At 40.3% G+C, this 25,695-nt stretch overlaps 1 protein-coding gene across 5 annotated transcripts in view; it reads left to right on the forward strand.

Annotated features, from left to right (window-relative positions):
• The first annotated feature begins 6,270 nt into the window (after positions 1–6,270).
• The window catches only part of PHACTR1 (phosphatase and actin regulator 1), a 575,876-nt gene continuing 556,451 nt past the window's right edge, over positions 6,271–25,695 (forward strand). For 2 of the 5 annotated variants that reach the window (XM_025382676.1, XM_025382681.1), the window contains exons 1-3: positions 6,271–6,511; positions 7,111–7,155; positions 8,296–8,448. In XM_025382676.1, the coding sequence (XP_025238461.1) occupies positions 8,346–8,448 (103 nt within the window). In that variant the 5' untranslated portion in view covers positions 6,271–6,511; positions 7,111–7,155; positions 8,296–8,345. Of the gene's footprint in view, positions 6,512–7,110; positions 7,347–7,907; positions 8,040–8,295; positions 8,449–25,695 lie in introns of those variants that run through there. The other 3 variants (XM_025382675.1, XM_025382678.1, XM_025382679.1) reach the window with 3 other exon arrangements.

Below are 25,695 nucleotides of genomic sequence, written 5' to 3' on the forward strand. Positions count from 1 at the left end.
GCCGTAACGTCAGTTGTTGAGCAATTACCCAGTGTATAAAGTGCCCACTCTGTGCCAAGCATCTACATATTTCGAGTCATTTAATTTGGCTGAGGAAAGAGAAGATGAATTCATGAAAATTCTGCTCTCGTTTGTCATTCACTGTTGCAAACTTCTCTCAGGAAAGCAGGGTAGTAAAAAGAATAACAGATGTCCTTTTGGTGAAGATGTCTTGGCATGAGTCCTCAATGCTTTCCTATTTTATATGGCCCACCAGGAAAAAAAAAAAAATGTGCCTTGAAGCACTGTCTGTGAAGAAAAATAATGATAATATCTAACACTCCTTGGGTGTGTACGATGAGCCAGGCACTACTCCAGCTGCTTCACACATATTAACTCATTTAATCTCCATGTATACATACATAGTTAACTACAACATACGTTAGAGATATAGACAAAATACTACTGAATTTCAGAGGACTAAGAGTTTATTTGCAATTGGAGTGATGGAGGCAATGTTTCAACATATTAGATGGATATAGTTAGGGTGGATGGGAAGGGGTGCTCTATTCCCTCAACTCCTTGCATACATGTAGGCTGTTCAAGAAATATTGTTAAATACTACCTAACCTATATATTTCCTGTGTTTAGGCTCTGCGTTGTCTCATTTGGCCCTGATTTTTATTCCTCTGCTAGAGATGGAAACTGAGACCCAAGGAGATTAGCGTGCACGGTTCTGCTGCAGAACTAGGATCCCCTAGATGATATTTTTAACTACTTCACTGCATTATCTCCTAAATGATTAGCTAACATTTCTTTGGTGCTCATTATACAGCAATGAGTGTTTTGAGGCTAAATATGACAGATTATTTTTCTTTCATTTACTGATAATATTTATGATATATTAAAATGCAATGAATACCAACAAGGTTCTCTTTGTTTCAGAAAAGACAAATAAAGGAATTCCTCTTATGAGGGAGGAGTTTAGTCTTCTGTTATCTTTAATCCACAAGGAGCAGAGAATTATTACTTGGAAACTGAATCCCTGTGGTATGATACTCTTCAATGCCTTCAGGTGACAGATCCTAAAAGCATTTACCTTTGAACAACAAATTAAACTGGGGACTATGTCATGAATAATAATAATTGTTTGCTATACAAAGATACGCATTGAATGTTCTTGCACATATACATAAGAAAACCATTAAGTGTTAATATTTAAGCATACAGACTTTGCCGTAGAATGTGTCCCTGTATTTTAAACCTAAAAGGAATGAGTCATCTATGTCCTTTGTTATTTAGATACGACCCACACTCCCTCCCTCCCTCCCCATGGGCTCTCACTGCTATGTTCAGTCCTATTTGCTCAATATGCTTTGGAGGCTCAAGGGCCATATCATCAACGTAGGGTCTATTAGACTTGTGGCTCTTAGAGATTATTGTTCTTTCTTTCTTGAATATGTGTTTGGATATTTTCAGGTTACTATTTGAATTTTTAGGGGGACTAGGAAAGGGCTAGTCCTCCCACTAGGGAACTTGTGACTAATTTGTCAGCCTTCTCCAGGAGAGTTGAAAATAAATCACACACACACAGAGAGGGGGAGAGAGAGAGAGAAACAGAGAGAGAGAGAGAGAGAGAGAGAGAGAGAGAATGGAAGAATTGAGGGCAATGTGATTTTCTTGCCAGAGGGAATAAGTCAAGTATCATTATTATATATCCTGAAATTCATGTAAAAAATTACTATTGTCAATGTATTTCTCCATCATTGGGTGGTCATTTTAATGTTTTCATCTTTAGATATTTGAGTTATAGTAAGTAAAGAGTTGCTAGAGAACTTCTTGTTTCCTTACTCAACATTTCCCCCTTCCCCTATTTCCAGATGAATGACCTGTGCACTGAGATGGGGACTGAATCTGACTATTTTTTCTTTGAAACAAAAAGGTTTTCATAAGTAAGATCAACTTACTAGAATCCAGTTGGCAGAAGGGTAAGATGACATGTGAACTCTTGTTCTTTCCTCTCTCAACTGACTTTTCTAAAAAGTATTAACAGAGGGGAAAATATATTTTCAGAAGTGGGCAGCGAGTGGAGCCAAAGGATGTCCTCTGCCTGGCCCTGGCCCCACCATATTGTCCAGTGTGCACCTTGTCCAGCGTGCGCCTTGTCCAGTATGGCTCTCTCTAGTGCAGTTTCAAGAGCAGAGGGCTTTGTGGTTTTGGTGTGAAGACTTTTCCTGCTAACTGAGGATGGCCCAAGGGGAAACTCCTTTGGCATACCGTTGTTGAATCGAATTAATGAATCCACCTCTGAATCTGTAAGGCAGCTTCAGGCCGTGGTTCAAACGGAGATGCTAACAAATTTAATACCCTTTTCTGCCAGCAGAATACCAGGTATCTTAAACTTAAGAAAGCCCTCAAAACATGGCCATAGGCTTGTACGGAATAGAATTAAGGTCCTCTTCCCTGAGACTTCGTTCTCCACACACTTTTCCAATCTTCCCAGCCTTCTTTAGCTTTCTAAGTATCATCAAAACTTATTCACAAGAAAGAACTGGAAGTTCCATTACTCTAAAGCAAAAAGAACTGATGATGGCTTAACATGTTTTCTCTGCCAGCAAGATTTCAATATGAATAAAGCCTTAGATAAAATATTTGCAGTACCCTATCAATTAATGATAAGCTTTACAAAGAAAGGAAAGGAGGCCACACCTGTAATCCTAGCACTTTGAAAGGCTGAGATAGGAGAATCAATTGAGGTCAGGGGTTCTAGACCAGCCTGGGCAATATAGCAAGACCCCATCACTATTAATTTTTTTTTTTTTTTTTTTTGAGACAGAGTCTCGCTCTGCTGCCCAGGCTGGAGTGCAGTGGCGTGATCTTGGCTCACTGCAAGCTCCGCCTCCTGGGTTCACGCCATTCTCCTGCCTCAGCCTCCCGAGTAGCTGGGACTACAGGCGCCCGCCACCTCGCCCGGCTAGTTTTTTTTTTTTTTTGTATTTTTTAGTAGAGACGGGGTTTCACCGTGTTAGCCAGGATGGTCTCGATCTCCTGACCTCGTGATCCGCCCGTCTCGGCCTCCCAAAGTGCTGGGATTACAGGCTTGAGCCACCGCGCCCGGCCTAATTTTTTTAATGAAAGAAAAAGAAAAGAAATTTCTTTTGAGGGAGCGGTTGAGAGATAAAGTGACTTATCAAGCAGAGGGAACCACTGCTATTGAAACATTCTGGGGTCAGGTCTTTGCAAAAATGAATGAATATTGTTTTCTGTGGTTGTCTAGCAAGCTAGCACTTCACCAAAGATTATTAATCTAGATACCAAACCAACAGATCCAAAATATCATCGCACTTTAAGAAAGCCTCTAATATTTTAAAGTTAAAGCTAGTTGGGTTTATTAGCAGAAAAAAGAATCTTCTCCAGGATGTCATTTAGGTAGAAGGCCAAACCTCAATAGTCCAACACAAATATAAAACATGGTCTTCTAGAGAGCTCAGGAATATAAAGCAATTAAACAAGGAAAATTCATTGTAACATTATAAATTAGAAGAACTGCTTTATCTCTTAGCAAAGAGGATAAACCCAGGCTGGTTCCAATGGAAGTCAACAGGATAATATAAAAAGAGCAAGTTATCTACTTACAAATTATGTGATCTCTCCCAGAATGTTTGGGTCTTTTGCCATCCAACACAATAAATAAGCACACCCCAAAACAAATACAAGCCAATATCTTTACTTGCCTCTAGATTCCATCATGAAATACACCTCTATTTTGAATTACTTGAATACGTCTGCTTGTGTATAGAATACTCACATACGTATCCTCTTCCAATCAAACTGAAAAGAGAAAAGTATGTATCTCTCTGCCATCTCACATATTTTTAATAATTCTAGATTATATGTTTCAACCTTACAGTTCTACACTTTCATATTTTAATGCCATCAATGTAAAAGATATGAATCTATTTTGGAATTTTTCAAAATAATCTTTTATTTCTAGGTCATAGAGATATGTTAACACTGAGTTAAGTTTTGCGGAGCTGAAATCTTGAGGATGTTTTGGGTTGAATTGTTCAGTGCTGAATACATGTTAGTTTGAATACTTGATGTAACCTTGCCTTCCTCTACGATTTTACTGTTTTTCAGAACAATAGACCATTATAAGTGTTGTTTTGGAGGAGTTTAAAGTTACAAAACAGAATTGAGCTAATCAGATTTTGACATTGGCTTTTGAACATTACTATGCTTCACCATCTGTAAAAATAATTTTCAAACACACACACACACACACACACACCCCTATATGAAATCTATAGCTATATTCCCCAGAGAGTGAGATCAATTTTGAAAACCTATTTCAGAAGTTGGTCATATGCTACAGAACACAGTGATTATTTCATAAAAGTAAGTCCCTGTTTGCCAATGAATAATCATCCCCTTCCCAAATACATGCCCTCCTTCCTTCCTTCCTTCCTTCCTTCCTTCCTTTCTCTTTCTTTCTTTCTTTCTTTCTTTCTTTCTTTCTTTCTTTCTTTCTTTCTTTTTCTTTCTTTCTTTCTTTCTCTCTCTTTCTCTCTCTCTCTTTCTTTCTTTCTTTCTTTCTTTCTTTCTTTCTTTCTTTCTTTCTGTCTGTCTGTCTGTCTTTTGAGTCTCTTTTTTTTTTAAAGATAGACTTTGTCACCCAGGCTAGAGTGCAATGGCGTGATCTCAGCTCACCACAACCTCCACCTCCCAGGTTCAAGCGATTCTCCTGCTCAGCCTCCTGAGTAGCTGGGATTACAGGTGCCCATCACCACGCCTAGCTAACTTTTTGCATTTTTAGTAGAGATGGGGGTTTCACCATGTTGGCCAGGCTGGTCTTGAACTCCTGACCTCAGGTGATCCACCTGCATTGACCTCCCATAGTGCTGGGATTACAGACATGAACCTCTGTGCCCGGCCCCAAATATATTTCTTTAAGTTGAAATTTTCCCTCCTGAGTTTTCTTAAATCATGACCCCTTCAAATTATTTATTCACTTTGTAAAGTATTTTAAATTTCCCTTTCTTGGTCCACTCTCCAGAAATGACTGACTTCCAAATCCACCACCTACCCCCTGGGAATCAACTCTATTTTTCACATTTCCAGTTTAGCTTCTCTTTCTTCAATCACACATTCATTTGCACTCACCTAAAGGTTTGGTCAGCAGCATAGACTTATACTCTCACACTCTCTCTCTCTCTCTCTTTCTCTCACCTATGAGTCATTACAATTTCAGTAGCATTACAATAACGAGTTCAGAACCTGTCGCCCACACCTCACAGTAAGTAAAAGGAACCAGAAGACAGCTTTCTCCTCTTATAAATGTCAAGTGTTCAGCATGTCTCCAGTGGGTGCTGAATAGAAAAGTAACCTGAAAGAAGTCAGTCCTTGGGTTGGAGCAAAGCTTTGAGAATTAGAGTCCATAGTTGACTTTCCTACAAGGGCATATGATTGGTAGTTTCAGCTTCCTTTTTCATGAGGCTTAACTATCTGCAGCACCAGTTTGGTGTCTGATTTGTTCTGATCAGGTGGGAGAGGGAGAGCCCACAAGACAAACAGCAGAGGATTTTCAGGTTGGTTTCAAGGGCAGCCAACTGGGCTGTGTATAGGGAGTGGGAGGACAGGGGTGGTGTTGATGGTCTTCCTTCCGAGGCTTCTCAAATGTAAATGCTCTTTTCTTAACAAGCTGACCCACTGCACACCATGCCATACTAATGAGCAATTCTGCTTGGTCAACAAAGGGTGCAAGAGGTTGTGGAAAACCCACAGTAGGGCTTACATTTGGCTATCACTATGCCCTGCATGTAGATCTCAAAGCATTGTGCCTAAAAGTCCTTACTGAGGTTTGGTAGGAAGGATATTAAACCAGAATAACTTGAGATACTAGCCAAAGTTTATTTTTGTGGTTGGGATTATTTTGCTACATTCGGACAGAGAGAAATGCATTTAGGCAGGCTGGCATGATTTGCGCTGGATATTTGACCAGGCAATCAGAAGCAAGGAAAGGAAGAAAGCCAGGCAAGGGGGAAGGGGTGACATCAAACGTGCCTTCTGTATTTCGTTACAGAAAACAGCTCACAATTATGACTACCTGCCTTGTTTTGCAGCTCAGAATAAAAGTGGTGTTGCACCAAACCCTACTGGAGCAGCTTTCGTGATTAGAAAGTACTCCACACATTGGAGAGCCGAGGAGACATGAGAATAATTTTAAATGCAAATTAAATTGAGGGGGTAGCAGAGAAGAACACATAAAAGACAGTAAAACAAAACCTTTCAATTTTCTTAAATTAGCAGTCTAATGTGTTCTAAAGAGCAGCTCCACTCAGATCGCTTCTTAAGGGTTGCATTTCATCACAGTATAAATGGGCAAATCCATCACTTCCCTCTGCTCAGTGCTCTTAAAGCGAGATTGAAGGGAAAATTAGAAGCTGTTCATTTGGGCTTGCGGGCTCAGAAGCGTCGCACTGCTTTGTTTTGTACTCTACCGTGTCCTGTTGAAAGGGGTCAACAAGTGCCGGTGAGTATCCGCTAACTTCTAGATTCTTCCTTTCAAATACCTTTTTGGCTAATTTTCCTTTGCCGGGGATGGGAGTTGGGGAGTATCTCCCACAAGATCTATGCTATAATGCATCTTTCAGAATCTGGGAAATTTCAGACAGCTTTTTAAGCTTCTTCCAGTGACTGATTCGCAGAAGGGAAGAGTTATTTTCAGCCTAGATGCCGGTGGCTGCTCTGTGTATTAATTATAACAGGAGAATGTCTAACATATGCTAAGCTAAAATGGCCTTTCCCTAAACTCCCCCATTCCCTGCCACTCTTAGGCCAGCATTAGGGTGAGAACTGGTGCCCCCACAAAAATTTCTAGACAACTTTTCTATATGTTAAATTTTTAATCATTTCATATTCTATTCTTTTGTAGCTACAAATCAAACTAAGATTTGGGATTATAAAAATAAACTATGAAGACATAAATCTTTTTTTTTTTTTAATGACTATGACACTTCTCTGCATAAGAGATGGGGGCTGGGGAATAGCCCTGCATGATGTATACATGTGGATTTGATGATTTTCTGCCAAAGTTTTACACGGGAAACTGGTAATTTTCTTCCTTCGCAGGGGAGGGTGCAGAGGCTGAGGCTGGCGTCACCTTCCGTTGCTAAGGTAACGTGCTCTGGCCATTTTATCTGATAAAGGAAGTCCAGTGGACTGTATGCATTATTCATCACTGTTCTAATCAAACAATCAAAATCGTTTACTTTCACCGGGAATATTTAGCAAGATCAAAGACACTACTGGCTGGAACGACTCTTGTTTTACCGCTGACAGATAGCCCTTGATTTTTATTTTTTGCAGTAAGTATATTTGCTATTGGGGTACCTTTGGGTATTTTTAAAAGTTTTGTCTTACCGGACTTGGTTTCTTAAATTAAAATACATACTGTTAGAAAGAGAAACCAATTGGATTAGCCTTCCAAGCTTGCTTTTAATGAATTTGTCTTGTTAATTCTTTCCAAAAAAATATTCTGCAGAAATAGAAATAATTCATTTGTGCAAGTATCAGGGAAAGGTTACATAGGCTTGAAAAAAGAACCCAACAAGCTGAATGTTTTCTGGGGAAGTATATTAGCTTTGTGACAGGCTAGTGTATGATAATATTATAGGGATCATTGTAATGTTGCAATCATTGTTGCTGCTCTACCAACCACAATTATTTCTCAAAACCAGTCCCTGCCAGGCAGGTGACGATCCTCTAGCACTCTATAAAATGTGCTGAAGGGAATCGCTGGAAAGGAAGGAATTCAAAGCATCTGTACAGCAAATATGTCAGCGAGTGTCATAAACGCAAGGCATCTATGAGTGGAGGCTCAGATTCCCAGGCGATTTTCCCTGCTCCAGGGGAATCCGAAAGTCGCAGGATCAGCTGAGGATCAGCACTCACAACGGCGGACACTTAATCATGCTATTTATCAAATAGACCTTTATAAAACGGATAGCATGTGAATTTAACAATACATGTTCCAGCGAATATAAAGCAAGGAAAGGCTGGTATGTTATCTCTCTTTAGATCAGATCATCTGTTTTTCCAGGGTAGCATATATTACTTTTAATGAATGTTGGCTAAATGCTGCATTTTCTCATATGGTAGGAAAGCTATGCTGAGGGGTGGCTTTAGAATTGGAAATGTCAATCAAGTAGTAGAATATTATAATGGGATATTCTTCTTCAATCATTTTAAAGTACATCTATATATACACTTTATACTTGACATCTAAAACGTTGCGGATTTTTTTCCTCTGTATAGGTGTTCCAGTAAACATTTTCTCTCAAAACTCTGTGTTTGGAACCTCAAGGATGGATTATCCCAAAATGGATTATTTTCTGGATGTGGAGTCTGCTCACAGACTCTTGGATGTTGAGTCAGCTCAAAGATTCTTCTACAGTCAAGGAGCTCAAGGTAATAAAACAAGAAAAAGAAACTCCTCTTATCTGCACGTCGGTTTTATATGAACAGCCGTGTAGGCTGTAGCTGTTAAAGCTTTGCTCTGAAAGTTTAATAACCGGTATTTCTAAATTGATAACCTCTACCAAACTGCTGCTGGAATTGAGGCAGGCATATAATAGAATAAATAAATCCACACTTCTTGGATGTGGTTAAAAAAATACCCAACTTTTGGTGCAAGTGCCACTCAGAAAGCTATGTTAGAAATGATTTCCTACCGCCTTGTGTCCAACACTTATGTCCAAAAAGAATCAGGAATGCTCTTCCCCTTGGAGATTTTCCAGTTTGCAGCCACTGCACCTGAAATCTTAGGGCATCATGACCTAGTGGACTGGAATCCAGCAGGATTAGGGCTTCTGAGAGAAGCGCTGAGCTTCTCTATAGCTGCCTTCTCTATTTTAGCTGAATTCAGTTACTGCTTCAGATAATTACTAGTGTATATTCAGGGAGCAAGCCTGTTGTGAAGTGTGGCTAATGTGTCTGTTTTTATTACATGTTTCAAGATGGTCAATTAGGTTCCAGTTTTCTTGCCCTTCTGTTGGGGAATTTAGAATGTTTTTCCACCATATTAAAGAAAGAAGCTGGAGTGTTATATGGGATCTCGTGACAAGGAGATTTTTTTTTACACATATTTTCTGTTTTCCATGAAATGTTTAAGGTGTTCAGTCAAAGCAACCTGATGATGGGCATGTCCCAAATGATGCAGGTGATGCATTGAGAAGGAGGACAATGTTCCTATTTTAAAATAGAAAAGCAGTTGAATTCTTAGAAGTCACAAAGCAGAGCTGAGAAAAAAAAATGCAGTCAGTTTTTATAATTCTGGCATCTTTCACTTTAGATGGTGATGGGAACTTCACACAGGCCACCGATAATATCCTGTCTGGGCTTTCCCAAGTGGTCCTCTGAATTGCTTTTACCTCCCTTTTAAGCCAATTTATCGTGATAACCTCAGGGGTCTTGCAAGCCATCTCCTTCTCTGTTTGTATTTCCCAGAGCATGACCCAGTCTTCTTAAAGTCAAGACGGGTTAGAAATGATCTGGTTGATTTGCTGAGGTCATCATCAGCAGACCTGAAATTAGCAAAAGTGATATAATAACAAACTCTCCTCAACCTTCTGGGTGTACGAAGTCAACATGGCTGTTCTCAGCCACTTAAAGAGACATAAAAATGTGAGTGAAGAAGGAAAAGAGTGAGAGACTGGCCAGGATCTCCAACCTCTTCTGTTTCTGCAAGTAAGAAGATGCTGGAAGTAGATGTAGAATGGAGGCTGGAAGAGGGTGAGAGATGAGGTTAGGCTCAATCCCTTCTCCAGTCTCAAGGTCACACATTGCTACATCATTGGTCCATTCGACTGGAATGAGACAATAATGCTCTGTGGCAGGGTCATCCCGCTGAACCGCATAGCTGTTGGCAAAACAGAAAGGGGGGCAGCGGTTAATTATAGAGAATAAAGATGCCCACTTTGTCTTGCTATGGGGATGGTTTAAGACTTTAAGAAGACCGTGGGCTCCAAGCTCTTACGGAAGGAAAGCAGGCAGGATGTGGGAGGCTCGGAGGACTCAAGGCAGCCTTCTGGTTGTCAGCAGATGGAGCTGGGGGTGGAGTGGTCAGAATTGTCACCATCAGTGACTGTGGTTTAGACACCGGAGCTGGAAGGACTAGAAAATGCATGGGAGGTGGCAGCATAAGCTACTGTTGCTCCCTGGAGTCACATTCATATTAATCAGATGATGTTTCAATCAAGGATTCCTGGATTTGCAGGAAGGGCAAGGGTTCCCCCACACATTGTCTAGGTCAGTGTTTCAAAACCCCCAGTCTTCCTGAATCGGACATCCCGGTGTAAGGCCTGTAAATTTGCATTTCAAGCAAGAGCTCCAGGGATGACTACCTAGCCAGTTCATCAGTCTAGTGACAGCATTTACGAACCAGCACACCTAATCCCATTTTCTCTTCTTCCACCTCAGAACAGGAACATTGTCCTCAACATTAGAGGCAGGATGATATAGTGGTTGCAGTCTCCTCTGTAAAATGGAAACAGTAATAGTTCCTAATTCATAGGTTGTTAAGAGAATTAATGAGGTAAGATTTTAAAGTGCTTAAAACAGTGTCTGCCACATAAGAAATGCTACACACGAGCAAATCAATAAAGTAAAAATCCTGGGCAAAAGGCCATCCTCTGCTATTTAAAACTTCATAATGGGCCGGGCACAGTGGCTCACACCTGTAATCCCAGCACTTTGGGAGGCCGAGGTGGGTGGATCACCGGAGGTCAGGAGTTCAAGACCAGCCTAACCAACATGGTGAAACCTCCATCTCTACTAAAAATACAAAAATTAGCCAGGCGCAGTGGCGCGCCTGTAATCCCAGCTACTCGGGAGGTTGAGGTAGGAGAATCGCTTGAACCCAGGAGGCGGAGGTTGCGGTGAGTGGGGGTTACACTATCGCACTCCAGCTGGGAGACAGAGTAAGACTCTGTCAAAAAAACAAACAACAAACAGAACACTTCACAATGAAGCCACTGCCTTGCAAACAAGAAATGTGGTCTGATAAAAGTTAAACCTATTTCTAGCAATAAAAAAAATAGAAATTTTAAATACATTTAAAAATGCAGTGATTCATTTCTTGTCTTGTCAAAACCCAACTCAGGGCAAAACTGAAAAATAGCTCATCCTGCTGCTTCCCATCTGTCTTGTCCTTCATTTCATTTTAAAATGAGAGCCCCTCTCCCTCCAACACCTTCCCTAGATCCCCAGCACACAGGACCTATTACCTTGGGAGGCTCCTTTCTCAAGTTCTGCTTTTACCATTACTTGGGGCTTGTCACTGCCTTGCATGGGTTCCTCCACTGTAGCTTCCCTCCCCTTTGCACAGACTCCACAGTCTGTCCTGGACAACCAGCACCCCTTAGACCTTAGACCTAATAAAGGAACAGTGGATGGGTGAAGGCCTGAGTACCATGGCCTGCACCCTTCCCATCCAAACCAGATGCATACATTGGCCTGACTCGAGCTTGTATCTAACCAATGGCAAGGCCCCGAGGACCAGTAAAGGAGGGCAAGTTGGTGGCCAGCTCTTGAGAAACACATTTGAGACAATTAGGGTCTCATGCTGTTGCTGAATCACTCCACATGGCAGTTCTCTATTTAGCCAGTCCAGCCAGTGCAGAGGATATTAGTAAGGCCAAGTAGCCCCATTTTGATAACTTGTTCTAAAAAGAAGGCCCAGTTGAAAGTACAGTATGGGATTAAGTATCTAAAACTTGGGTGACCTAAGGCTTGGTTGGCTAAACTGTTGTGTGATTATTGCGTTTTTGAGTGGTCTATTCTCACTGTCATGCAGATATTTCTGTTGACTGATCAAGCGTTTTTACAGATGTAAATGTTTTTAAAGGGGAAAGCAAGAAAATCTGAGTTCCTCTCTCTCATTTCCCACATGACAGCCTCATATCAATTTATTTAGAAATTCATAAAGTTCCAGGAAGATAACACCTTCCGTATTAGTCATGTGCAAAATATTTATCCAAAGCAACAATGCCAGAATTTTGCTTTTAATCCCCACAGGGTTGTTTTTTCAGATTTTTCTTGGAAAGTGGCAATAGCCTTTCCTTGAATAGAGGATGTTTTAGCTAGTTAAAGCAAGAGGAATCCAGGAGGGTGAGAAGAAAAAGAAGGAAAAAGGCAATTTATCATGAGACAAGTTCTTTTGGAAGTCCCCGAGGTTTTCAAAGGTGCCTGGTCTATTCTTCTGAATAAAGAACCTGTTATCTTCTCCCACCTCCTTTTCCCTTGGTTTGACCTCAAGATGGGGGAGATCTGCTGCCTCTTTCATGATTCTGCTTTAGAAGGTATGCTGTGTTGCAGAGAGCAGAAAATGTACAGGGTCATCCTGTTTGCCTCCTGTCGGTGAAGGAGGCTCTCTTGACTAACCAGTGAGTCGTTTGCCAATGGTAAATCCTAACACGAAGGGAGTTCTGCGGAAGTCCCCTTTAACTGCAAAGGAGAACTCCAGAGGTTAGAGATACACATGGCTTCAAATATCAACATGTCTTGGCATCACATAATTTGAGCTCATCCGTGTTTCGCGTTTCTGACAATGCTACTCCACACACTCAACTTCAGACTCTGTAATTTTGTAGTGAACAATTGAACTGGAAGAGAAGACATATTATAAAATCACAAAATTAACATCATGAGATTTTTAGGTTAAAATGGACATTATAGGGTAGGAACTCTCTTAGCTCTCTTCCTAAACCAAGAGAAACAGACCCTGGGAAGGCCAGCCCCAGGCTCCAGTGCTATATTTTCAACTAGCCCATGGGTTTTTATGATGAATACTGGAGCTTGAGAACCACCGTTATGGATCATCAGTCACTTGCTACCCAGAGTGTGGTCCCAGACTGAGAGCACCAGCTTCATTCATCTGGGGCTTGTTAGGAATGTAGAATCTCAGGCCCCACCCCAGACCTAGAGAATTGGAATCTGCGTTTTAACAAAATCTCCAGGTAATTTATGTTAAAGTTTGAGAAGCAGCAATTGAATTCAGGGCACATTACAAACACCACCTGGAATCCTTGTTTTGGTCTTTTTTTTTTTTTTTTTTTTTTTTTTTTGAGAGAGGGGTCTGGCTCTGTCATCTCAGGCTAAAGTACAGTGGCAGGATCATAGCTCACTGCAGCCTCAAACTCCTGGGCTCAAGCAATCCTCCAGCCTCGTTCTCCCAAGTACCTTTAGGCACATACCACCATGCCTGGCTAATTTCTTAAGTTTTTGTACAGACAGAATCTTGCGATGCTTCCCAGGCTGGTCTTAAACTCCTGGCCTCAAGCAGTCCTCTTACCTCAGCCTCCCAAAGTGCTGGGATTATAGGCCACATGTGGGAGCTTTCACAACCTAAATGCTAGAGTCTACTATGGACCAATTAAATCTGAATCTCTGGGGATAAGCCCCACACATGGGAATCTTTTAAATTACCCCCACGAGATTCAAATGTGGAGCCAGGGCTGAGAGCTACTGACCTTTGTTTCATAGTAAAAGGTTTTAGCATCATGCAGCTATTCTTGCCTGAATAACTTTTTCTATCTAGGTCTTCCCTTTTAAATGAATTCCAACCACGGGGAAGATGCAAATGGACTTTTAAAAAGGACTATGGGCTGGCGCGGTGGCTCACGCCTGTAATCTCAGCACTTTGGGAGGCCGAGGCGGGCAGATCACCTGAGGTCAGGAGTTCGAGACCAGTCTGGCCAACATGGTGAAACCCATCCCTACTAAAAATACAAAAGTTAGCTGGGCGTGCTAGTGGGCACCTGTAATCCCAGCTACTTGGGAGACTGAGGCAGGAGAATCACTTGAACCCAGGAGGCAGAGGTTGCAGCGAACCGAGATGGCGCTACTGCACTTCAGCCTGAGTGACAGAGATTCCATCTCAATAAATAACTAACTAACTAAATAAATAAATATAAAAATAAAAAGGACTATGTATCAAGGGCTGCCCCTTGTATATTCATTGTATCTGTTAATCCTCAAAGGAACTTGGGGAAGCGGGAATCCTATGCTCATATTGCAGACTAGAAAACTGAAGACTGATCAGGTGAAGTATCTTGAAAGGGCTGTACATTTAGACAGCAGCAGAGTCAGGATTTTCATTTAAACATATCCAACTCCAAAGCCCATGCTATTTTAAGTTATCTCATGCTGCTTGCCAGGCAGAGGCAGCCTCTCATCTAGTTAGCAGATCAGTGAAGGTAACTTCCCTGACCAAACCACACTTCCAGGGATGGTCGACCTGCAGTTCAGAGTCATTCTGCCGGGACCTCAAATCACACAGCTTAAAACAAGACACCAGAGAGAGAACCAGATCTCATTTTACCACATTCATGCCCTGTCCACTGCGTGAGGTTTCTTTTCTCAAAAAACATCAATATCCTTGGACATTTAAATTACCTTCTAAAGGAAAAATACGTTAAAAGGTAGCCAAGTGACAAAAGTCACTAGGCAATCCTAGTGACTCCTGCTAATGATTCCTCCTCTTTTATCATTTAAAATAACACTTGGCATTAGAACCAGGCGCAGTCGTCACTGTTACTTGTCATAATGCACCTTTTCTGTCATCTACATTGTCTTGTTCAACAAAGGGAAATGCCAGTTTTGACAACTGATGAATGCCACAGTGAGCAGCTAAGAGTCTCTTCAGGTTGTTTTTAAAAATAAAGAGGAATTCATCCAAATCCCCTCTCTCCCCTCACACCTCCACCTACCTCCACTCTTTGCCCACTCTGTGAAATCGGTCAGAACAGCTGACTTTTGAATCTTTAGTTTTGAGTTAAATATACTCTAAACCTGACTCTAAACCTCTGGGACTTCTAAACATGGCCCCAAGAGACAAAGACATTTGGTAGCACTCCATTAGGTCAAAATCAGGAACAGTAGTAACAAACACAGAATGCGCTCTTACTATTTCCTTTGCTGTGCTTACAGGGAGACACAGGCCCATTGTCACCTCCCCTGTAAAGCTTTGCTTGACTTGCCCAGGCCTTCCTTCCATTGTCTATACTACAGCTGTTCACACCTACACTACAGCCACTGTCATCATCTATGATTCTGCCTCCACCACCTGCTAGATGCATGAGCTCATATAAATGGCTTTACTTCTTTAAACCTCAGATTCCTCATCAAAATAGATATAATGCTAGCTCCGAATCCATAGGAGACTTTGGGAATTAAGTGAAGTATGCCTACAAAGTGTTTAGTGCCTTGTCTATTGTTATTGATTAGTTATTGATACTCTTGTTTTATGATAACTTAAGTGTCTGTGACTTACCTCAATCACAGTGATCTCCTTAAATAGCATCTTCTTGGTGCTTAGTATCATCCTTCTTATACAGTAGAGGCATTAACATTTATTAAATGTCTCTATTGAACTGATGGGGTGAGAACACTTAAATCTGCACTATAAAAATAATTTTTAAAAAAATTATTATGTTTGTAACATTTTTATGGGTACATAGTATAAAGATACATTTTGGACTGCAGGAAAGGGTGTGATGATTCAAGTTTGAGAAAATAGAATCTCCTAAGACTTTTAAAGAATTAAAATCTTTTGTTGAAAATGGAGCCTGCATAAGACTGAAGGGAAGGACATGCAAAAATAGTATTCAAATACATCGAGATATAGGCAATGGAAGCAAGTCATCAACTCTGCTGCAACTCGTATAAGACAGAACAAAATAAGAATATACAGCAGGGGAATTTAGGTCTATTTTTGAAAAAAATCAATCCTTTAAAACAAATTTCCAGGGATCCCTGAGTAGTATTCTTCTGAAAAGGGCTTTTTGATGTAGAATAGTCTTGGATGATAGAGATTTCATTTTGCCTAAAAGCAGAGTTATGGAATAGGCAAACACCCAACTTTTACTGCGGTGAGCTTAATTGAGTTCAGTTCAAAAGCTGCTCTGAACATGTCCAGAAAGCCAGCTCTGAGCTGCACCTTGAGATCCCCTTTTCCCTTCCTTCTTAGATGTTTACTGCTTAGTCTAGTTTTTATACTTTTTGGCTGATTAATCCTCAAACTAGTTACCATCCCACTCAGCTTCTAACCAGACTCGAAGGAAGGCGAGTGTAGACACCCATCTAAACCACACACTAGAAACACACACCTTGAGAACCACTCACTGGAAGCCTGGCCATGGTGTTTTAGGAGCCTTGCATAGTGGAAGTTGGGTTGTCTTCCTCCTCCATGCCTGTCTCCTGAGCCCTTCACGTCATGACCTTACGTATGGCTCATATCTGGACCTACAGGTCTGATTCGCTTCAGAAGGGCAGAGGCAGGATCAGTGCTTGTGAGCCAACCCAATCCCCAACTGGACATGATTAGTCAACTAGGTTATAACTTCTTCCATTCTCCCTTCTAATGTCCTCCCACCTGCCCCTCAGAGTCCTGCTAGGCAATATCCTATATTTTTGTTGGTTTGCTATCCAAATAGTTGATATATAATCATACTGTTTTCCAGACCCTTGTCTCTGAGAAGTGCTTCAGATGAGAACTTATTTTTTATTGTTTCCAGTCGTGGTGCTTGAGCCATCACCCTCAACAAATACTTGTTGTTTTATTTTATTTTTTTATTTTATTGTTGTTGTTGTTGTTTCTCCATCACTCTAGTCAGGAAGCAGTATATGGCACTTCACTCACAGCTGACAAACTAACTACCAAGCCTACCGTCCTAACTGCCCACTCATTCCATTTCAGACCTCTAATTGCTGACACCCAGGCTTTCCAAACCTATGTTTGATACAGGGAACATAATGTGTGAAAAAGACAGTGAAGGAAGATCAAGAGAAAAAATATCGTGGAGCTAGCCAGCCTGCCAACTCTATAGATACATAGATGACCATTGAATCCAACCCTCCTGTTCTGGAGTGTGTCCTGGGAACAGGATGATTCTCTGCACACAAAGTCCTATTCTTGGTGCCCACAATGTAACTGCACACAGCCTTTCGATGCTCTTAGTGCCTTTGCCCCCAGCAAGGATCTGCTTTGCCACGTATTGTGATTCAGGACTCATACATAAAGTAGGGCATGGGGATGAGAGGAAGAGGGAGAGAAAATGAGAGAATGAGAGCCAGAAAGGAAGAAAATGATGTGAAAATACAATGAACTAATTTCAATCAATTAATCATTCCTGCTCTCTCATACCACACATGACAGGCAGCCCACACTCACCCAGTGCCAGCCATGACCCAATTAGCATAAACAATTCACCAGGTGCTGGGGAAATCATTCTCACTCCTCATTGTTTTTTCAAAAATGTTGGTACCACCCTTTGTGCCTGTGGCAGCAAGGATAGGGAGCCTACCACTTCAAAATCAGCCCATGCCAACATCATTTTTAATATTTTTAAGAATTTCTCAGTAAGCAGTTAGACACACACACTTATGCAAAACCATGGAATGAATATTTGTGTTAAATTGGACTTCTGAAATACTAGGACTGAACAGAATTATCTTCAAGATCTATATATCCTTGTTCAATCATAAAAGCAAAGCAAGGGGAGTGTTAATGCCTTTGACCAAAAGGGAAAAGAAAGGAGAGGTCCAGGTACAGTGGCTCACACCTGCAATTCCAGCACTTTTAGGAGGCCGAGGCTGGTGGATGGCTTGAGGCCAAGAGCTAGAGATTATTACCCTGGGCAAAATAACAAGATGCCATCTCTACAAAATACATTTATTTTTTAAATACATTTATATTTTAAAATTTAGCCAGGCATAGTAGTGCACACCTGTAGTCCCAGCTACTCAGGAGGCTGAGGCAGGTGGATCGCTTGAACCCTGGACTTCCAGGTTGTAGCGAGCTGTGATCACGCCACTGCATCAGCCTAGGCAATGGAGCGAGATTCTGTCTTTAAAAACACGAAGAAGAATAAAATCAACCCTACACAACTATTTAAATTTTTTTGTATTTACTTTTAATTCCTTTTACATACCTTTGGAATTTTACAAAGTTATATTTATGGCACATACAAAACTGGGGGTACGAATAAAATAGTTTCCCATATCTGCTTAAGAATATCATAGTGTTTAGGACTTAAATTTTAGAATTGCACAGCTCTGAGTTCGAAGGATGATTTTCACTTCCTAGCTTGTGACTTTAGGCAAGTTATTTAATCTCTCTCTGCCTCACCTTTCCCTCTTGAATGCAAATGGCATAAGAATTCTTAACCCAACAGGTTATTTTGAGGATTAAATGAACCACAGTTTCACAAACTATGGTACGATATATAATTTTCCGATAATACGTAAACTCTTTCATAATAATCATGTATTTATTTTATGGGGTTTTAGAAAACCATAAATAGAAAAACTAATTAAAATATAAGAATATATAGCCAGCACTGCACACTTACAGACCACTGCTTAGAGTAAGCAGTACAAGAAAAAGAAAAAGTAGGCTGATTAAGTCCATTTAAGGAATAATATTAAGTAAATAATAGGCTAGATGGCACTTAGCTACAGCAAAATACACAAAACGTCTTATAGGAATGACTGAAATTTAGAAACAGACAAATATAAAGCACCAAGCAAGACATCAAGCACCTGATACATGTTTAATACATGTCAGCCCTTATGTTAATTATGCTTTAATGTTGTCAAGCCTCAGAGGAAACAGGCAGGACTTCTGCTTCCCAAGGAAGACCCCCACCCAGCCCATCACTTCTTTTCTCTGACGCCGTTTATTTCTGATTCCAATTTCTAAGCCCTTTGGAGACATGAAACAGCCTTAAAACTCAAGAACAAGAACAAGCAGCACAACTTTGATTTTAAAATAAAATTACTAACAAATTCCAAAAGTATTCTCTGTATCGTTCTGCCTCTGGGTAACATTAGCTAAACTGTATTGATTTCCTCTGACATCAGAGCAAACTCTATAGTTTATCACAGATGCAGCTTTGTTTCTAAGTTGGCTTCAAGGTGAGATGACAATTCACTTGCATTTGAGGGAGGATAAAAAAGAACACTCTGGGCGGTGTGAAGTGGCCTGTGATAAGGCACGAACACGCATTGGGAAGAGGGTGATGGTGATCCATCAGGAGAACTGCACATGTTAGACTCTGCCTAGGCTGACAGGTTATATTGTAGAGATGGAGAATGGCAAAAGAGAAGACCAGAACAGCAGGCAGGGGTCATGGCACGTGAGGCTGTACCATGCCAGACCAAGGAATCCCAAAGCTGATACTGAATCCATTAAAGCAGCGAATACAGAGGAGATGTTATCAGGTCTGCTTTTATAGAGATCATTAATATAGAGGACAGACTGGGGAGGAAGACCAGAGGCAAGGAGAGGCATCAGGAGGCTATTGCAGTGATTCAAACAAGAAGAAAGCCTAAAGAGGGAATTGACTGGGAGAATTCAAAAGGGGAGAGGATTCTAGAAATATTAAGAAGATTCTTTTCCTGATTATGTGGTGACAAGGTAGGCAGACAGAAAGTGAAAGAGAGGTTCTTTGAATGCTCCCACATGTTATCTTTGGGCCTGCTCGGTGAATGAGACAGCCCTTCCCTGATGGGACAGTACAGGAAGATGACCAAGATGAAGGCAGGAAAAAGAAATTCTATTTAAAGCATATTGAGTTTGGAGATCCTATGGAATAGCCAATCCTTGATTACCAGTATGGAATAAGTTCCACGGATCTAAAGCTTGGTATGGAGACCTTGGAAAACCATCCAAAATATTCTATATTCCTCGGTAACACCTAAAATAATTTATCTAATATGTTTTACATTGGCCTCTGAATATGTGGTTCTACTGGGCCTTTAATTTTCCTTTCACATTATTTAGAAGATTGGGAGATTGTTTAAACAACATATTTTCTAAATGAAAAGTTTTTTCTATAAATACAAAATTTTCTTTCTAGCACCAGTACTTACAATTAATAGTCTATTTGAAATATTGACATGAGTCAAATGTTTGAAGTCACTAAGATTATTGCAAATTCTGGTTTGTATTTTTATAATAAGCAAAATTCTCAGTTAACACTTATAAGGTCATTTTTTTAAAAAAAACGTGTTTTTTAAGAAAAAATTCAATGCAGCTCGATCACTGTATAGAACTATAGCTTGTTCCAAAATGCCGCAAAGGAAGAGGAAAAAGGGGATTTAGCTGGAGCTGGTTAAAAATAGACCTTCCTTTTTAAAAACATTTATTTGAAGTTCAGGGATACATGTGCAGGTCTGTTACATAGGTAAACTTGTGTCATGAGGGTTTGTTGTACAGATTATTTCATTACCAAGGTATTAAGCCTACTACTCACTTGTTATTTTTTCTGACCCTCTCCCTCCTCCCACCCTCCAGCCTCCAATAGGCCCCAGTGAGTGTTGTTCCCCTTTATGTGTCCATGTGTTCTCATCATTTAGCTCCCACTTATAAGTGAGAACATGTGGTATTTGTCACTGCATTAGTTTGGTAAGGATAATGGCCTCTAGCTCCATCTATGTCCCTGCAAGGGACATGATCTTGTTCTTTCTTATGGCTGTGGTACATATACACCATGGAATACTATACAGAATATTACCTTTTTATTTATTTATTTTTGAGATGGAGTTTTGCTGTGTTGCCCAGGCTGGAGTGCAGTGGCATGATATTGGCTCACTGCAACCTCTGCCTCCTGGGTTCAAGCAATTCTCCTGCCTCAGCCTCCCAAGTAGCTGGGATTACAGGTGCCAACCACCATGCCTGGCTAATTTTTGTATTTTTAGTAGAGATGGAGTTTCACCATGTTGGCCAGGCTGGTCTTGAACTCCTGACCTCGTGATCCACCCTCCTTGGTCTGCCAAAGTGCTGGGATTACAGGTGTGAGCCACCATGCCCGGCCATATTACCTTTTTAAAACGCACGCAGGCATATATTGTTTCATTTAGTTGATTATGCACTGTTTGACTAAATTTGATAGGTGACAGGCAGAGAAGAAACTACTTGGCTTAGCCCAATTGAATTCTTGTCTCTGAAAAGCAAGACCACATTCCAAACATCATACTGCAAGAGCTATTTTTACATTAGCCTCATATCTGATGCTAGCTTAATAGTCTGGATATGTACACTGAAATTGCAAAAGGAAAGGAGAGTAAGCAGACTCAGACTATGTGCCAAGGGCTTTGTATTTATTATCTCATTTTATCTATAAAAAGGAAAATTATTGGGCACATGATGTTGACCCCATTTTAGAGATGAAGTAATCTATGTTTCTAATAATCAGGTGACTTCCCAAGGTCACAGCTCTTAGTAATGGAGCCAGAATTATAATCTTCAGCTTTTGGATTCTTCCCACTGCAACTGGTGGTCCTATGTTATACTGGAGACCATGGAAATACTAGCAAAGACATCCATGTACGGGCAGGTGGGGATGGACAGATGTTCATGTGTCACCACACACTCAAAGGTAGAATGTCTCAATGTTGTGCGATACAAATGTGGCAATGGAGCCATTTTATGTCATTATACTCAGGTTCAACTTCTTAAAGGAAAGTTTTACCTTTTTTTCTTGGGGGGGAGGGGAAACTATCAAAATGGAATGGTGGGGCCTCTGGCCCTTAAACTGAGTTGCAGAATATGTGATTTGCATGCAATTCCTGGGAGGTGGGGGAGGAGGCCAACCGGCCCAAGTCTCCATGGGAGTTTCTTATGATACACGTAACTTGTTTTTCCCTTTCACTACCAAAGCGACATATAGTTATTATAGAAAATTAAAAAAAAAAAAAGGCAAACAACAAAACAAAACTCAACTAGCCACATCATCTAAAAATAGGTATTCTTTACAACCTGGTGAATATTCTTATATTCTTTTTATACACATGGAAGCACACAGATTTTTTTGGTGTTATTTTTATTATTTATATTATTATTATTATCTATTTTCATTTCTTCTGAAAAATGGGATACTTGTGTAGAACGTGCAGGTTTGTTACATAGGTAAATGTGTGTCATGGTGGTTTGCTGCACCTATTGACCCATTCTCTAAGTTCCCTCCCCTCACCCCTCACCCCAAAATAGGCCCTGGTATGTGTTGTTCCCCTCCCTGTGTCCATGTGTTCTCATTGTTCAACTCCCACTTGTGAGTGAGAACATGTGGTGTTTGGGTTTCTGTTCCTGTGTTAGTTTGCTGAGGATGATGGCTTCCAGCTTCATCCATGTCGCGACAAAGGACATGATCTCATTCCTTTTTATGGTTGCATAGTATTCCATGGCACACACAGATTTTTTTTAACCTAAGTAAAGCTCCTCAGATTTATTGCTTTTAATTTTTCTGTGTCTTAATTTAAACAATAAAATAATTCCTTTTACCTTGAAGTAGTTCATTCTAACTGAATTATGAAATAATCAGACATAGTTTGGGCTATGATGGAAAGGGCAACCATGCTTTGTTTTTCCCCAAAGGGTGACTTTGCCAGCTGGGTTGATGTCCCTGGATCTGTTCTGCCATTATTTACTAGACAGAGTCTCTGACTAATACCCTGTGATCTAATCACTGTCATCAGCCCATCTGTAGACACAACAGAATGCAAATAAAATATCTGTGTAACCTATATTGGGTTGTTCTTCCCTCTTAGACTCATACATTTAGAAATTTTTATGTTTTTTCCCCTCCACAAGCACAATATGTCTTCTCCTCATCATAGATAGATGCATTTTATTATGCATCATGAGCAAATGCCAAATATTTGTAATGTTTCATTTAGTGGTATAATTACTACAGTAATAGAACATCAGAGCTGGAAGGGACTTAATTTAATTAGCTCATTTTACAGGTGGTAAAACTGAGGCTTAGGGAAGACAGGAAAAGCAAACACTGTTTATTAAATACCTAACATATAACAGAATCTATGCATATTTGTTTCATTTGAAACTATAAACCTATGAGTTAGATATTATTGCCACCAATTTATAAGAAATTAAACCTCAGAATGATCAAAAACTGACCGAATACCACACAACTATGAAGAGGTCAAGCCAGGATTCAAACATGAGTCTTTCTGGCTTCACAGCTTTCCCCTACAACATCCTGCCTTTCTGGAGAGAAATAGCTTAGCTAAACCAGATGGAGGTAGATGGTAGCAGAGCAGGAGCCAGAACCCAGTTTCTCAATGTCTCATCCGTGCCCATATCTCTGCATCCTGTTGTCTTCTTGTATATGGGGCTCAAATGGGATTAAAGCCCCTGCAGCCTTTCCCTCTGAAGTTATTTTGCAAGTAACCAAGCCCAGAAGTTTGCCACGCAAAGATATATCCTATTATATATCACTGGTGTGTACACTGAATATGAATTAGAAATACTAGAACCTTTAGATTTCAAATGACATCATTAATTACAGCAACTATATTGAAAATCAGTCACATGGAAGATATAAAATCAAAATATATGAGTCTTCATGTTACCTGTACTATCAAATAAGATTGGAAAAGTGACTTATATATCTAAAGAAGGAATGCTGAACATTTAAATAATAGAAATCTGCTTGAGTCTCTGCCCAACTCAGTTCAACATACAAAGCCTGAAGCACATTTTCTTTTTCTGCATCTAGCATGATTTAGCAGCCAGCCCCCAGCCCCTCTGCACAGTGTCTACTTTAAGAAACTGGGAGGAAAGGAAGCAACGAACATTTGTTTCCCGCCTACCATTTGTCAGGCTCTATGTTAGGTGTTTTGCATTTATTATATAATGTTTTATCCTCCCAAGGCCCAGTGAGAGAGTTTATTTTATTTTGAGTTTACATATAAGGAAACCAAAGCTTGGAGAGCTCACTAACTTTTTTACAAGGTCTAATAAGCTTGGGAATTATGCCAAGGTTTAATTTCTCAGCCACAGCCTTGCTTGGAGCTGGCTAGTAATAATAGTCTTAACACAATAAATGTTTATCAGGAATTTCCTTTGCCAAAGATTATGTAAATTATATGTCTGAATCCTTGTAATGGCCCCAAGTTGTAGGTACTATGTTAGTCCCATCTTATAGATGTGTAAGAGGTAAGCGACCTGCATGAAATCATGCAACTATTAAGTATGACATTTGGATACAAACTCAGGAGGGCTAACCTCAAAGATTGTGCTGTTAGCCATTACTTCCTATTGTCTGGAAGAAAAATAATATCCATATTATTTTGTTAATATATTCATACAAAGTGAAAATTATAATCTGCCACAAGGTGAGCAGAGACAAAGGAAGAGAGGTACTACACTCTCATGGTGGTACTGGAGACGGTAATAAAAACATTCCAGCCATAGAGGATGGGCGGAGTTTAGCTATGTTAAGATGGGAAGGAAAAGAAAGGTTTTCCACTGGAAAGATTTGTACTGTCATTTAATTTTTGTTTTCTCTCTTAAAATTTGCTAATAGTTCAATCAAACTGGTTAAGATTTCAGTTTTCTGATAGACATAGATAGTATTTGGCATTAACAATTGATGCTCTGAGTCCATTGTGAACCCACAGTTACTACTTTTCTATTGCTGCATATCGAATTACCCCAAAACTTAGTGACTTAAAACAACAAACCCACTATCTGACAGTTTCTGTGGGTCAAGAATGAAGGAGAGTCTTAGCTGGGCTGTTCGGGTTTAGGGTCTGAGGTGACAGTCAGGGGGCTGGCTGGGGCTGTAGTTAGCTGAAAAATTTGAGGCTTTCAAGTTAAATAAGTCATGTGGTTTATGCCCATGACATCTAGCAGGAGGGTTTGATGCCTTGTTACACGAGCCTCTCCATAGGCTGCTGGTGTATCTCATCATGTTGCCACTGACCTTCCCCAAAGCAAGATCCCAAAGAGGAAGCAAGGCAGAAGCCACAAGACATTTTATGTTTATGACCTAACCTCAGAAGTGATATACCATCACTTACAGTATATTCTTGTGGTCACAGAGACCAAGCCTAATTCAGTGTAGGAAGAGACTACACAAGGGCATGAGTGCCAAGAGTAGGGGTTCATCAAGGGCCATTTTGGAAGCTGGCTACCGCAATACACATGTTTTTACAGGGGCAGGACAATTTCAAAAGAGGGAACATAGCTCATGCATGTAAACAGTTCTTGTTAATATGTCTCACATCATCAAGTGGTTTCAAATTAGGCACAATATTGCACAATTATGTAGGCTCTCTGGGAAAGAAGTCACCATACCAGTGTTACGGTAGCTATTGGATTGTCTTGCATTCATCTATATACAGGCAACAAGAAAAGCTAGGTATTCACACTTTAGAGAAGAGTTAGAGCAAAGTCAATATTAGACCCGTATTGTTATAGGAAACAGGGCTGGCTTCCATCTCTTTGGGAGCTACGTCCTTCAAGGTATGGCTGCACAAGTTGTGGACTTGACTCTTTCTATAAAGTGAATGATGTATCCCTGAAGCTGTGCAACATTAAAGACCTAAGTTGGGGCCCAGGGGAACACAGTAGAGCTGGAATCCTGAGCTGCAATAGCAGAAACAAGGCAGCCACTTCCTCTCCCCGTGTAGCCCACAGAATCAGCCACATAAAAAAGGGAACAAATATCAGAACTTTGTGTGGTGGACAGCTCCTTTAATGACAAGTTTAAGCAGAGAGAACTGAGATGTACCAAAAACATTTCCTCAGATGTTTTGTTTTCTAGCAAAGTATGCATATGCATAGAAAAGAAAAATGTTCCAGGATCTATGTACTAAATTTAGTTGTAATAAAAAGTACAAAAAACTTTT

This window comes from Theropithecus gelada, chromosome 4 (genome assembly GCF_003255815.1).
Source record: "Theropithecus gelada isolate Dixy chromosome 4, Tgel_1.0, whole genome shotgun sequence".
NCBI classification, from domain to species: domain Eukaryota; kingdom Metazoa; phylum Chordata; class Mammalia; order Primates; family Cercopithecidae; genus Theropithecus; species Theropithecus gelada.